Raw genomic sequence first — 16,113 nt, 5'->3', positions numbered from 1 at the left:
CATGTACAGCATGATTTTTTTGAATTATGTATACATTGCAAAATAGGTAAATCAAGCTAATTCACATGTATTACCTTACATACTTATCTTTTTTGTGGTGAGAACACCTAAAATCTACTCTTTTAGCAATTTTCAAGAATAAAATACACTGTTATCACTTCTAGTCACCATGTTGTACAGTAGATCTCTTGAACTTATTCCTCCTGTCTGACTGGTCAACATCCCAAACCTCCACTGCTTTATTTCTTTTTCTTGTCTGATTGCTTTGGCTAGAAGTTCCAGTACTATGTTAAATAGCAGCAATGACAGTGGGCATCTTTGCCTTATTCCTGGTCTTAGATGAGCCTATGATTTTAATTGAGCATATTAATCACTTGAAAGGCATTTACAAAATTTTGCTAGATTTTTCTCTTGACATTTGCTTTTTAGCAAGTCATTACATTGTAGATAATCCCCTCAAATTAAAGGTTATGTGGAAGCTCAGTTGTGCCGTTAATTAATTTTTGAAATATGTAAGTTTCCTTTATACTTGCATTGAGGTCGACAACATACCACTGGAACTGTGGTTTGAACTTGAATAATATATCGAGTGCAAAATTGTGTCAGGATGAAGATCTCACTTCTTATTTTAGCTTTTGTTAGTACTAGAAGTAGACAAAGTAGATTGACATTACTTATGAATCAAACATTTGTTGTGGTCGAAATGACTGTGTTAGCCTATTTGTGCTGCCATAACAAAATATCATAAACTGGGAAATGTATAAAGAAGAGAAATCTGGCTGGGTGCAGTGGCCCACACCTGTAATCCTAGCACTTTGGGAGACCAAGGCAGGTGGATCACCTGAGGTCAGGAGTTTGAGACCAGCCTGGCCAACATGGTGAAACCCCGTCTCTACTAAAAATACAAAAATTAGCCAGGTGTGGTGGTGGGTGCCTGTAATCCCAGCTACTCTACTCAGGTTGCTGAGGCAGGAGAATCGCCTGAACTTGGGAGATGGTGGTTGCAGTGAGCCTAGATTGTGCCACTGCACTCTAGCCTGGGCAACAGAGTGAAACTCTGTTCCCTCACACACCTCTTTGTAGGGACATGGATGAACCTGGAAACCATCATTCTCAGCAAACTGACAGAAGAGCAGAAGATCAAACACCGCATGTTCTCACTCATAGGCGGGTGTTGAACAATGAGAACACATGGACACAGGGAGGGGAGCACTACACACTGGGGTCAGTTGGGGGGAAATAGAGGAGGGACGGTGGGGGTTGGGGAGCTGGGGAGAGATAGCAAGAGGAGAAATTTATTTCTTACACTTCTGAAGGCTAGGAAGTCCAAAATTAAGGAACCAACATTTGGTGTCTGGTGAGGGCTGCTGTCTGCTTCCAAGACGGTGCCTTGTTTCTGTGCTCTTTCTGGTGGAAACTGGAAGGGCAAAAAAGGGACTGAGCTAATTCCTTCAGCCCTTTTATAAGGCAAAAATCTATTTATGATGGTGGAGCCCTTGTGACTTAATCACTTTCCCAAGGATCCCATCTCTTAATACCATTATAATAGGGATTGCATTTCAACATGAATTTGGGAGGGGACACAAATGTTCAAACAGTGAAAGTCCACCCCAAGGCCCTTTAAATTTGTGTTTTTCTCATATTCAAAATACATTCATTCCAGCCTAATGGCCCCCAAAAGTCTTAACTCATTCTAGCATCAACTTTAAAATCTAAGTTCAAAGTCTTATCTAAATATCATCTAAATCAGTAAGACACAGGGTGAAACTCAAAATATGATTCATTTATAGGAAAATTTATCTCTAATGGTAGCTTGTGAAATCATATGAATTATATCCTTCCAAAATAGAATAATGGGACAGGCATAGGATAGACATTTCCATTCCTAAAAGGGAGAAAAAGGAAAGAAGCAAGGGGTATTAAATCCCAAGTGAGTCCAGAAACCAATGAGGCAAACAACATTACATCTTGAGGCTCTAGAATAATCTTTGACTCCACATTTTGGCTTCCAGACACAGACACACTGGAGTGGGGACTGGGTCCCCAGTCCCCCAGGAGATGCCACTACCATGCCTTTGCTGGATGAATCCCACACCGCAGCCCTCAGGAGTTGGAGTTGGATGCTTATGGTTCTCCCAGGTGGGTATTGCATGCTGGTGGCTCTATAGGTTTGGAGTCTTTAAGGGTGGCTCTCTTGCATGGGCTCACTAAGAATTGCCATAGTGAGGGCTCTCTGCAGTGGTCTTGACCCTGTGACTCTGCTGGGCATTGCTGTAGTGGGGACTTTCTGCCACAACCCTATCTTGTTGAAGTTCAGAGCTCTGAGACTCTGAGGTTGTGAGGCATCCTTTGAAATCCAGTTGAAGGTAACCATGCTTCCACTGTTCTTGCATTCTGCATGCCTGCAGAGTTAGCACCACATGGATGCCACTAAGGTTTACATACTGTGCTTTCTGGATTGTTGACCTGAGCTGCATCTGGGCCCCCAAAGCCACAGCTGGGGGTGCTGAGGAGTACTGCATCAGAATTCAGGGAGCAGAAGCTTGGGGTGGCCCTGGGCAGTGAATCCCAAGATCCCATGGGTGCCCTGGGATCCTCCTTTGAAACTGTTCTTTCCTCAAGGTCCTAGCACTCTGGGCCTGTGATAAGAGTGTCAGCCTCAAAGATCTCTGCAGGGCCTTTGGGGTCATTCTCTCATTGTCTTGATGACTAGCATCTGGTTTCCTTCTGTTCATGCTAATTTCCTTAGCAATATTTTGTTTGGTCACACCTTGATGTTCTTGCTCAAACACACTTTTTCATTTTTAACAACATAGCTAGGCTGAGAATTTTTCTTATCTTTAACCAGGCTTCAGTGCAGTGGCACAATCTTGGTTCAACTACAGCCTTGACCTCCTAGTCTTGAGTAATCCTCCCACGGCAGCCTCCCAAGTAGCCAGGACTACAGGTATGCACCACCATGCCCAGCTAATTTTGTTTATTTTCTGTAGAGATGAGGTTATTATGTTGCCTAAACTGATCTCAAACTCCTGGGCTTGAGTGATCCCTCTGCCTTGGTCTCAATGTGCTGGGATTTTAGACATGAGCCATTGCACCTAACCCTGTGCTCCCCTTTTGACGTAAATTCTACGTTTATTCATTTTTCTTTCTTAATTTTATTATAAACAGTCAAGAGAAGCTATGCAGCACCCCAGAACACTTTGGTTAGAGATTTCTTCTCTTGAATATCCTAGTTCATCACTCTTAAGTTCTGATTTTCACAGATATGGACATGAACATAATTCAGCCAAGTTCTTTTCTAGTTTGCAGCAAAGATGGCCTTTCCTCCAATTTGCAGTAAGATATTCCTTATTTTCATGTAAGATCTCATTAGAATGGGCTTTACTGTTCGTATCTCTACCAGCATTCTGATTACAACCACTTAGATAATCTCTAAGAAGACTGAGGCTCTCTCTCTATAGCTTTCCTCTTCTTCTGAGCCCTAACCAGAATTGCCTTTAATGCGCCGTTCATGGCTGTTTCTAGTATGCGGTTCAAAATTGATCCAGTCTCTACCCGTTACCCAGATCCAAAACTGCTTCCATATTTTTAGTGAGGTTTTGTTTCCAAAAAAAGAGAAACGAAATATGGAGCATCTTTACATGTGTTTAGACCTTCACTAATTTCTTTAACCAGTGTTTTATAGTTTTCAGAGTACAAATCTTACATTTCTATGGCAAACTCATATCTGAGTATTTTATTCTTCTTGATGTATTTTATTCTTATCATCAATTAAATTGTTTTCTTAATTGCCTTTCAGGTTGTTCATTGCTAGTGTATCCAAATAGAATATTTTTGTATGTTGATCTCATATGCTGCAATTTTGCTGAATTTATTACTTATAATACTGTTTTAAAATAATTTTTAGGATTTTCAATATATAAAATCATTTCATCTGCAAATAGGGATCATTTACTTCTTCCTTTCCAGTCTAGATGCCTTTTATTTATTTTTTCTCACCTAATTGCACTGGCTATAATCCAGTATAGTGTTGAATAGAAGTGGCAAAAGTGGGCATCTTTGTCTTGTTCCTAATACTAGGGGACAACTTTCAGTTTTTCACTATTATTATTCATTTTTGAGTGAAATCTTCCTAAGTTCTATGAGCTTTTCTAGGAAATTACTGAACCTTGGAGGAGGTCATGGGAACTCCTGATTTGTAGCTAGCAGTCAGAAATACAGATGGAGTGTGGAACTTGCAATTGGTGTCTGATGTGGGAGAAGTCTTGTGGGACTGAGCCCTTTAACCTGTGAGATCTGATGCTAACTCAGTGGGTGTCTGCAGAGAATTAAAGAATTGCTTGGTGTAGAAAAACCATACACATACTTATCCGCATTTGGTAGGAGGAGATAAATAGTTTTTTCTTACAAGTCCATAACCCGCTCTCCCTTTGTCTCCTGTTGCAAAGATTGACAAACTCTCTTTTGCTGTCCTGGAGATGGAAGGCAAATAATGGGTCCATTGTTCCACAGGTTCCCCCTTTTTCAAAGTATTTCAGCATACTTAGAACACTTGGGACTTATGCAATTGAATGATTAACGGACAAGTGTTTTAAAATCTAGTGTCTTTAGCCTAGTATTACAAAGATTTTCATTTATGTAAGATAAATTAATCCTTCAATCATATGAAGAATAATGCCCCATACGAAGAATAATTCCATTAAGATCTTAAATCACTTCATTGAAAATTAATATGTTATCAATAAACAGAGGTTCCTAACTTTTATAGAATGGGAAATGGCTATGGTCTAGTATAGTTACCATTTAGCAGAGGTCTAGGTACTTAAGGAACAGTTCTTGATCTCTGAAGAATTAGAAAAAACATGTAAAAAGTTCACAGAAATTCTCAAGTTTGCCTTATTAGACTGACTTTATAAAAACAGCAATCTAATGCTGGTCAGAAGGTCACCATTTCTCTCTTCAGAGCCTCAGTTTTCTTTTGTGCCTGTGTGCATGTGTGTGTATGTGTGTAAGTATTTTTGGTAGAGATGGGATCACACTACATTCCCCAGGCTGGTTCCGAACTCCTGGACTCAAGCTATCCTCCAGCCTTGGTCTCCCAAACTTCTGAAATTATAGGCATGAGCCTCAGTTTTAACCCACACAGCTAAAGCTGGAAATGTATTGATGACTAAACATGATAGGCCATGCCAGAAATTACTATGGAAATATGCTTAAAATATGGTCCCTATGCAGACAGAAAAACATTCCAGGAGAAGAGAGTAGTGCAGCCAAGTATTCTGTGTGGACCATGCTCAGGATATTTGGGAATTGGGATATTACTGATCTTTGCAAGTGTAATTTTAGGGCACTGGTGGGACCTTGAGGAATATTATGGAGGGATAAATGTGAGGGATGATGGAGATTAAAAGTGTTTGAAAAATCTGGATTAAATATTAAGAGAGACAGGGTGCAGATGGGTAGGGCACAGGATTTTTTTTTTTTTTTTAATTTTTTTGAGACGGAATCTTGCTCTCTCAACCAGTGCAGTGGCACGATCTCGGGCTCACTGCAACCTCAGCCTCCTGGGTTCCAGTGATTGTCCCTGCCTCAGCCTCCCAAGTAGCTGGGATCACAGGCACCTGCCACCATGCCTGGCTAATTTTTGTATTTTTAGTAGAGATGGGGTTTTGCCATGTTGCCCAGGCTGGTCTCAAACTCCTGACCTCAGGTGATTCGCCTGCCTTGGCCTCCCAAAGTGCTGGGATTACAGGCATGAGCCACCATGCCTGGCCCAGGGATATTTCTGAGATATTTCTGAGATAACTTGTTTACAAGCTGAAGAGATAAATTAGTGGTCAAGGAAAGTTGACAATTTGAGAGTAAGGGAACAACTGATGGAATAACAATTGTATTAAATCTTGGAAAGGTTGCAAAAATACACTAGTGCCTAAATTTAGGAAATTATCTTTATTGAGGAAGGACACTTCTTCCTCCAAGACTGAGGGGGAAGTTCAGGTATGAACATACGACAAGAAAGCTGTGAAATAATTGTATCTTTTGAGGGGGAGGACTCTCATACTCCCTTTTCTTTGTTTCTTTTCTTCCTCTATTCCAGTTTTTATTTTGTCCACTGTTTCATTTAATTTTTCTTGCAGAGTGTACTGGTAACTGAAGATAATCCAGGAAATATTTTTTTTCCTTCTGCCTATAAGTCTAACAATTTTAGAATGTCTACGACTTGTCATTTTCTCTATTTTTCCAGGAGAGCTTTCATAAAGGGGAAAGAGGGAGTAGATCTATTTCACTGGCACCTCACTTTTCTCATTGAGGGTGGAGGGGATGATGTTGTGTGCTGGCAGTAAGGATAGGGACTTGGTGATTGGAGAAGATTTGGAATAAGTGATGAGGAAGATGGGAAAGAAAATTGGCCAAAGCCAGATAAAAGGACTGAGGAACAGCCCTAGAGTGTTGGGAGTCTAACTTGGAGTTTCACAAATCTGCCCCGTTGTGCAGCTTTCTTTAGCCAGTTGGATATAAAGTCTATGTTGCTGGCATTCCAGTGGCTTAATGAGTAACATGCTCAAAGTAAAAAAATAATTACAATAATAAGGCAAAGGAAGGCCAAAATACTACCTTCATTATAGATAAAACTGATAATTGGAGATGTGGCTTATATAATCAAGTGGACTTTCAAATACTGATCTCTAGAATTACTCACCTGTCAGCCATGGGCATCGCTGGGGCACCTCAGGGCCCCCACTCCCCACCGGAGGTGGCCCCTGTAACAGGGAGGGGGTGGGGAGTAGGGGTCACATACACCCAAGAGAAAGATGCCCCCAGATCATGAGAGTCTTCTCCCCAGGATCATAAAGATAGAATGGAATAATCAGTGTGCAGTCACTGATCCTTCGTGCACACTTGAAGTAACGCCTCCTCTCCTGTTTTAGAAGTACGTGGTATTAAGTGCTCCATTCTATTAAAACACAGAGAAAATTAAAGTGCATCCTTTTAAGCCAATACACATTCCCCATGAAGGATGCCTTTGAAAATATGGATGACAAATTGTTCCAGGCACCTGTTTTTTTGACCAAGGCTAAGCTGATCACAGATGCCTCTTTGGGCTCCGGGGTGACTCACCACTCAATTCTGCCATAGAACTACCCTTACAGGCTTTCTAGCATTGGAGGCTACCCAGCAATGAATCAATGGGCTGAGATGCCTTATTGTCAACAGAAGTGTTCAAGCACCAGATGAACAACCCACTGTTTTAGATATTACAGAGGAAATTCCTACGAGAATAAGACCTTTAGAACCATAACCACCAAGGAATTTTAAAATCCAAACCCCCTATGGTTTAAAGGAACTATAGTTTTTCTGAATCGAAGCATAAAGCTCATGTCATAACCTCTCACCATGATGTATTCTGCTAATGCTTTCATGAACTGTCCATGAAGCAAAATGATAAAAAGTCTGTGTATGGATTTTCTGGTTAATCTAGCATATACAATCTAGTTACTGTGAGCAGTCAGATGGAGAAAAATGATTATGATGAAAAGACCCCAGGGAAAGGATCTTTCTGCTTGCATAGATGAATGTCAAAATTAAATTACTTCCACTGGGAAAAGCATATCAGATTCAAGAAGGAAGGAGCCACACACTAAGAAATGGAGACTAGCCCCAGCATAATGTTTCTTCAATTTTTTAAAAACTGGAATCCAAAATACACTTAACAACATGATGACACACACACACACACACACACACACACACACACACACACACACACACAGTTCTAACTATAACAAAAATTTCACAAAACAACACTTACCCTTACTGTGGGCAATACATTCTTATATCTCTCATACTGTATTTAGTTTTTCAATAATTAATTCTGTTATTGAAGCATAGGAAATAGGCAGAAAAGTACATAAGTGTAGATTTAGATAAAATTTCACACAGTAAACACATCTGTGTAACCTATATTTCATTCTGCTTTTTATTTTTTATTGTAAAATATTTATAACATAAAAAGAACCATGTTAATTTTTAAGTGTATGGTTCTGTGCATTAATTACATTCACACTGCTGTGCAACCATCACCAATATCCATCTCCAGAACAGTTTTTATTTTCTGAATCCAAAACTCCATACCTAGTAAGCAGTAACTCCCTATTTCCCCTCCTTTGTCACTGGTAACCTCCATTCTACTTCCTGAGTCTGAACTTAACTACTCTAGGTACCCCATATAAGTGGAATCATATTTGTCCTTTAGTGACTGGCTTCTTTCACTTAGCATAATGTCTTTAAGGTTCTCCATGTTACAGCATGTGTCCAAATTTCCTTCCTTTTGAAGGCTGAGTAATATTTCATTGCATATATAATATACATATATATAGATACACACACACACGTACACACACACACACATGCACACACACACACACACACATAACATTTTGTTTATCCTTTCATTCATCGATGGACACTATGTTGCTTCCACTTTCTGGCTATTGTGAATAACGCTGCTATGACCATGAGTGTACAAATATCATTTAAGAAAATACTAGTTGCAACACATTAAATTGCTTTTCTTGATGTTGACAACTCTGGTGTACTAGTTCAAAAATGGAAATCAAACGTATTCTGTCTTTTGAGCCTGATTAAGCTAACCAGGCTACTTTCAGACTCCTCATTTTCCTGATTTCTTGAACTGAGAAGAGCCTTAGTGTGCGCCAGAAGGGATGATGTAGGAGTGGATTTCCTTCCCTTTCACTTTGGAAGCTGCCCAACAATGAAACTTGGGGGGTGACCCCCTCATGTGGGGGACCCCTTCACCTAGCCGCCCTCTGACACACAGTCAGTCTTCCATTGTCTCTTTGTGAAAGTGAGATAATTTAGTGAGTCAGCCGAGTTTTCGGTGTGGTCAGGGTTGAGGTGTGGATCCTAAACTCCCTGCTAAACACAAGATGAGCTGAATTGGACTTGCTCAGAAAATTTCTGACAGGCCATAGGCTACTCTAAAAGGTATTCACCTGCTGTGGCTAACATAGTTTATCCTTTCAAAGTAAGTTTTGTGAAGAGAAACTACTTCCCTGAGGCGTGGGTTTTCTATTGCTGCATAATACAGCACCTCAAAATGTAGTAGCTTTCAACAACAGCAGGCCTCTGGGTTGATGATTGGGGTGGGCTTGTCTTCGAGTTCCTGCTCTCTGGCCTGGGGTCTCTTGCATGTCATCTACTGGCTCCAATGGGGCTGGATGGTTCATGACTGCATAGCCTTCTCATCTGTGTTGGCTGCTGGCTGTGCCTCTTTGGCTCTCTCATCCTCATGGAGGCACCCAGGCTTCCCATGGAGGACCGAGGGTTCAGAAGAAGACAGAGGGAGCCGCAAGGCCTTTCAAGGCTCCAGCATGGAAGTCCCATGATATCACTTTCTCTACATTCTATTAGCCAAAGCCAGTCACTAGCCAGCCCAGATTCCAGGAGTTTGGAAGTCAACTTGACCTTTGAATAATGGATACAAATATATATGAGAGAGAAGATATAAGACCTGATGTTTGATAGATCAGTAGGGTGACTATAGTTAACATTAATTGATTCTATATTTCCAAATAGCTAGAAGAGAATAATTTGAATGTTCTTAGCATAAAGAAAAGGTAAACATTTAGTGTGATGGATATTGGCTGGGAGCAATGGCTCACATCCATAATCCTAGCACTCTCGGAGGCTGAGGCGGGTGGATTGCTTGAACCTAGGAGTTTGAGACCAGCCTGAGCAACATGGCAAAACCCTTTCTCTACAAGAAATACAAAAAATTAGCCGAGTATGGTGGCGCAAGCCTGTGGTCCCAGTTACTGGGGAGGCTGAAGTGGGAGGATCGCTTGAGCCTGAGTGGGCCAGGCTGCAGTGAGCCATAAGCATGCCACCACACTCCAGCCGGGCGGCAGAGAGATCCTGTTTCAAATTTTTAAAAAATGGTGATGTATATCCCAATTACCTGATTCGATGTATGAATGTATCAAATTGCCACATGTACTCCGAAAATATGTACATCTAACATGTGTCAATAAAAATACATACATAAATAAATAAATGACCTCTTGATGACAGAAGCAGCAAAGTCACAGTGAACCGGCACCCACACAGAGGTAGGAGGAATTACTGTAGCCATCTTTGCCAAAGTCTACCACTCCCCACCGCGATCTACCAACAATCTATAACACCCTATTATTGTTTCCTTTTTCTTTCCTGCAAATTAGCTCATGCAAATCTTGTTTCTTAAAGAGTAGGGTTTTGACCCAACATCCTTACTTCTGATAATTTACTTACAGGTCTACTTGCACAACACAAATGATATATGTACAAGATTACCCACTGTAGCACTCTTTGTAATTAAAAACAACCCAAGTATCCATTAATAGAGGACTGCTTAAATAAATTACGGTATACCAACAGGAGAGGACACTGTACAGGTATAAAAGAAAAAAAGAAGTCCTTATGTATTGACACAAAAACCCTAGGACATATTGTTCACTGGCAAAAATCAAAGTGCTGAGCAATATCCACTGTATCCCAAAAGTCTTAGTGCAGTCCAAAATTTTTATAATGTTAGAAGTACTATAAACATAGAAGAAAGATGATTCGAAAACTTAATTGTATACATTTCTTTCTTTTTTAGATTAATCGTGCCATTTTATTATTATTATTTTATTTATTTATTTTGAGACAGAGTCTCCTTCTGTCGCCCAGGCTGGAGTGCACTGGGGCAATCTTGACTCACTGCAACCTCCCCCTCCCAGGTTCAAGTGATTCTCCTGCTTCAGCCTCCTGAGTAGCTAGGGTTACAGGCATGAGCCACCATGCCTGGCTAACTTTTGTATTTTTAGTAGAGACAGAGTTTTGCCATGTTGACAAGGTTGGTCTTGAACTCCTGACATCAAGTGATCTGCCTGCCTTGGCCTCCCAAAGTGCTGGGATTATAGGTGTGAGCCACCGCATCCAGCCCATATTATTTTTAATTATGTACAAAGGTCTAACACGCCACCCAGAGACCATTTCACCCACTGCTCTGCTTGGCCACCAGTCTCTGTCTGTCTCTTCAGCAATGGTAAGACGGATACCCTTTCCTCAGGGAAGAGAAATTGATGGTGTCTTGCTGTTGCTGTTGGCATCTTTCACATGAAGCATGTCAAAAGAACCAGAGTGCCTCTCTCTTTTGGTGATCACACCAATTCTTCCCAGGTTAGCACCTCCAGCCATGATACACAGGTTACCAGTGTCAAACCTGATGAAACCAGTCATCTTGCCATTCTCCAAATCAATCTGAATGGTATCCTTCACCATGATGAGGGTATCAGGGTAGCAGATGGTGTGAACATCATGAGTCACCAGATGAGGGATTCCTTTTGTGTCCACAAAGATTTTTCTCACTTTGCACAACTTGTAACTTGGCCTCCTCCGGTGCAATATGATGAAAGCAAAGGGAACCTTGGTGTCACAGATTAGATGGAAATTCTCTCCTGTCTTGTCAGTGTTCATGACACCCATGAATCCAGCAGGGCAGATTACATTAGCTCGGACCTTGCCATTGATCTTAATGAACCTCTGCATGCAAATATCCTTTATTTCATTTCCTGTTGAACATACGTAAGTCTGTTCCTTAGGAAAATGATGAGGGAGAGACACTCTCTCAGCTTGTGGAGATGTGTGGATTGATGAGGAGCAAACACATGGGTCAATTTATCCAGTATCTAATGCTACGGAGCTGCTGCTTGCTTCAGATACTTCTTGGAACCACCACAAACCATGACTGTATTAGACATAGAGAGAGTTTTTTTTTTTTTTGGAGACAGGGCCTCACTCTGTTGCTCAGGCTGGAGTACAGTAGTGCAATCACAGCTCACTGCAGCCTCAACCTCCTGGGCTCAAGGGATCCTCCCACCTCAGTATTTGAAGTACCACAGGCATGTACTACCACCCTTGGCTAATTTTCTTCTTTTTTGGGATAGAGACAGGGTTTTGTCATGTTGCTAGGCTGGCCTCAAACTCCTGAGCTCAAACAATTTACCTACCCCAGTCTCCCAGAGTGCTGGGATTACAGACATGAGTAAACATGCTCAGCCTTGTATACATTTCTTATTCATTTATATAGTCTTGTGAATTTGGAATAATAAATTTTACACTTAATTTGTTGTTTCACTATTGTTTTCTATCTTTGATCAGAGATACTGAAACAAAAAATAAAATGTACTGTTTAAAACTCACAAAACTAAATAAATGTAAAAGAGATTTATATAATAAAACTTCCAAGTGATGTTCTCTGTAGCATTTATAATTCTGAAGTTATTAATGCCCAAAATTGCACCAAGACTTTTGGGTTACCCTATACAGGGTATGCTAACTTTCATTTAAGATAAAAGTGGATCCCCTATCTTTGCTATTGTGAACAGTGGAAATGTGGTACATACATACCATGGAGTACTATGCAGCTATGAAAAGGAAAGAGATTATGTCTTTTGTGGGAACATGGATGGAGCTGGAAGCCATTATCCTTAGCAAACTAATGCAGAAACAGAAAACCAAATACCATATGTTCTCATGTACAAGGATCAGAAAAAATAACTAATGGGCATTAGGCCTAGTACCTGGGTGATGAAATGATCTGTACAACAAACCCCCATATCATGAGTCTTCCTGTATAACAAACCAGCACATGTATCCCCGAACCTAAAATAAAAGTTAAGAAAAGAAGAAAAGCGTAGAAATAGTTGTGTTCATTTCCTGTGGTTTCTGTAACAAACAGCTACTAACTTAGTGGTTTAAAATAACACAAATTTATTCACTGCTAGTTCTGGAAGTCAGAAGTCTAAGGATCACTGCCCATGGAGGCTCTAGGAAATAATCCATTTCCTTGCCTTGTTAGCTTCTAGAGGCTGCCTGCATTCCTTGTTTTGTAGCCCCTTCCTCCATTTTCAAAGCTGACAGTGTAGCATCTTACAAGCTCTCTTTTTTCAGAGGTTGACCCTACTGCTTCCTTCTTAGAAGGTCCTCTGTGGTTACATTGGGCCCACTGGAGTAATCCAGAATAATTTCCAATCTCAAGATCCTCAATTCAATCACATTTGCAAACTAACTCCCTTTTCCACGTAAAATAACAAATTAATAGGTTGTGGGGATTAGCACATGGACATTTTTGGGAGGCCTTATTCTGACAACCACATAAGTATATTAATTTTTGTTTATATTTACATAATGATACACTGGAAGGATATATTAAAAAATAGTAAAAGTGGTTATGGGGGCAGAGAGGAATGAGAACAGAATGGAAATGAGAATTCTTAATGTATATCATTTTATGAGGATTTGATATCTGAATGCATAAGTGACTTATCTATTCAAAAATAAAATCAACAATAAGTATTTAAAAGGTAGGCCTGCTTAGTTTTGGTATCTCTAGCTAACTAGGGACACTTAGATTTTTATAAATTCATGTGTCATAAACATAACACTAAAATGGCTGAATTGATCCCATAGATTTGGAACCACATGAGTTTACTTACATGTAGTGAACTATAAATTCTCCGCACAGCAACTTCTGGAATCTGTTTTCAGTTCCTTCTCACTGAAGGAAATGTGAAGTCAGTGTGACTAACCAGTGGCTCTGGTTCACCCTGGGACATCTCAGTATGGCTCAGACTGTCCAGCTCTTCCTGTGGGCACTGTGTTTCCTGCCTTCAAGATTTTAGGAAAAGCTGCAGCGAGGTCGTGGTCTCTGCTGCGCACTCACCTAGGCTGGAGCAATTTGCATTTTCAGCCTCTCCCTGTCCAATGAACTGCACTGGGCCAGGTTTCAGGAATTGTGGGCCCACCCCACTGAGATGGGGGGAGGGAGAATAGGTCCTTGTGTCCTTAAAGCACTTCGGTCCCTGAGACTGCTGCTTGGTGTTTGTGTGTGAGCCAGCTCTGACTCACCAAACCGAGAAGAAAAAACTTCCACCGAGGACTATTTGCCAAGGAAATGTGCTCAGGCCCACGCGGTAGTGAGTCCAGCAGTTAGGAGGGTCCCTGAGAGGAAGCAGTTGGGGAAACAGAGCGCCAACTCAACCGTGCAGCGCCTCTGTGCTGGCAACCTGCGATGGGCGGTTTCTCTGCCTTCGTGGCCACTTCCTAACAGAGTCATACTTGGCAAGTGGCCTGCGAGCTCTCACATGCATGTGGTGGGCGCCCCAGGGACTGTCCTCCTCCCCGCCACGTCCTTTGGCAGGAGCCTGGTTTGTGTTTATTTTTGGTTGTGCCAGAGGGAAACTGCACTTTGAGGAAGAAAAGCAACTGCTGGTTGTTTAGGAGGAGCAGTCTAATCCCAGACGGCCTTGTCTTCTGCAGAAAACAGGCGGGGCGCAAATCAACCCAGGCGCAGCGAAGGGGCCACGGTCCCGCTGAGTCACAACCTGCTCAGCGCTCAGCGTGACTCAGGGCTGGCCGCCTCCCTGACGCTCTGTGAGTGATCCCAGCCGGAAGAGGCGGCATACCTTACGTCCACGAATCCTCCAGACTAATTTCCTTCCTCTGGAGGTTCAGGTGCCTCTGTGGGGCTTGGGTTGGGGGGATCAGACACCCCGCTGCGCGCACCTCCCAGAGAGCAGCCATGCGCCAGGGCCCTGGGCCACAAGGCCTGGCTGAGGGGCTGGGTCTGCCCGGCCCCGCCTCTGCCACAGACTGTGCCCTCAGACCTTGCCAGCCTCTTTCCAACACATGCGTTAGTCTCAATGGCAAGTCCGGTAAGACCGCCTGGAGGGATTATAACAATAGAAGTGTAAGACAAAGTAGCAAATATAAGAAGCCGTGTGTGCTCCTTTCTGCCTGCAGCGGAATTTCACAAAGCCCCAGCCCTGTGACAACTTGCAGGTCTGGGGAAAGATGCTTTGAGGACAAAACAGTCTAGAGTACACTACCCCCGACTCTCTTGCCTGAGTCATTATATTCCTTAAAAGATAAATGAGGCCAGGAGCCGTGGCTCACGCCTGTAATCCCAGCATTTTGGGACTCTGAGGTGGAATGATCATGAGCCCAGGAGTTTGAGACCAACCAGCCTGGGTGACAAAGTGAGACACCCTCCTTCCAATCTCTATGAAAAAAACTAGACGACTGTAGTGGCCCCCACCTGTGGTTCCAGCTACTCAGGAGGCTGAGGCAAGAGGATTACTTGAGCCCAGGAGGCTGAGGCTGTAGTGAGATATGTTTGTGCCACTGCACTTCAGCCTGGGCAACAGAGCGAGACTCTGTCTCAAGGGGAAAAATAAAGTCGGGGCGCGGTGGCTCACGCCTGTAATCCCAGCACTTTGGGAGGCCTAGTGGGTGGATCACGAGGTCAGGAGTTCAAGACCAGCCTGGCCAACATAGTGAAACCCTGTCTGTACTAAAACTACAAAAAAAAAAAAATTAGCCGGGTGCAGTAACAGAATACTGTAATCCCAGCTACTTGGGAGGCTGAGGCAGGATAATCACTTGAACCTGGCAGCAGAGGTTGCAGTGAGACAAGATTGTGCCACTGCCCTCCAGCCTGGGCGACAGAGTGAGACTCCATCAGTAGATTAAAAAAAAAAAAAAAAAAGCAATGACTCTAGTCCTTGCTTTTTCCTACACATAAGATCAGGTTTGGCAAGTTAGTGATTATGCCTATGTCATCTATGATCAGATGCACTTTACACCCAATGTAACTTCTGAGCAAGTTTGATGTGATTTTGCAGATACTAAACCCCCACACCTGTTTATGAGCAGTGAGCTGAAACACTGCCAGAGTAGTCTCATGGAACCTCTCTAAAGATATGCTTCTGTAGACCTCAGTGAGACTTCTGAATAAAACTAACTTTAATCCTTTAAAAGCTTCATCTTTTTTTCTTCAGTCAACAGAAGTGATCAACTCCTGGAGGCCCAAAACAATTACATTAAATTATAATTTTTACCAATCACGCTCCCTTCTCCCCTCCTAAAGAGACCTGATCCTCTGTGGGGTTACACACCAGGCCCCTCTTGGAGGTGGGTGGGAAGGGGTCATTCTAATGAAAAATGTGTATGACAAAGGGAGAGCTGGAGCCCCAGAGGGGTGAGGAAAGTTAAAAGGCGAACAGCTCT

At 42.1% G+C, this 16,113-nt stretch overlaps 1 protein-coding gene across 1 annotated transcript; it reads right to left on the bottom strand.

Moving 5' to 3' along the window:
* Positions 1-10,986: 10,986 nt before the first annotated feature.
* LOC116561317 (40S ribosomal protein S4-like) lies at positions 10,987-11,805 on the bottom strand. Its single transcript, XM_032293091.1, has one exon. It carries the CDS (start codon positions 11,590-11,592, stop codon positions 11,110-11,112), a length of 483 nt encoding a protein of 160 aa, XP_032148982.1. The 5' UTR covers positions 11,593-11,805; the 3' UTR covers positions 10,987-11,109.
* Between the last annotated feature and the right edge of the window lie 4,308 nt (positions 11,806-16,113).

Source organism: Sapajus apella, unplaced genomic scaffold (assembly GCF_009761245.1).
Source record: "Sapajus apella isolate SASKATOON/1434 unplaced genomic scaffold, GSC_monkey_1.0 scaffold29, whole genome shotgun sequence".
Lineage (NCBI taxonomy): Eukaryota > Metazoa > Chordata > Mammalia > Primates > Cebidae > Sapajus > Sapajus apella.
Note: the sequence above shows the minus strand (reverse complement) of the source record. Positions and strands in the feature narration are given on the sequence as shown.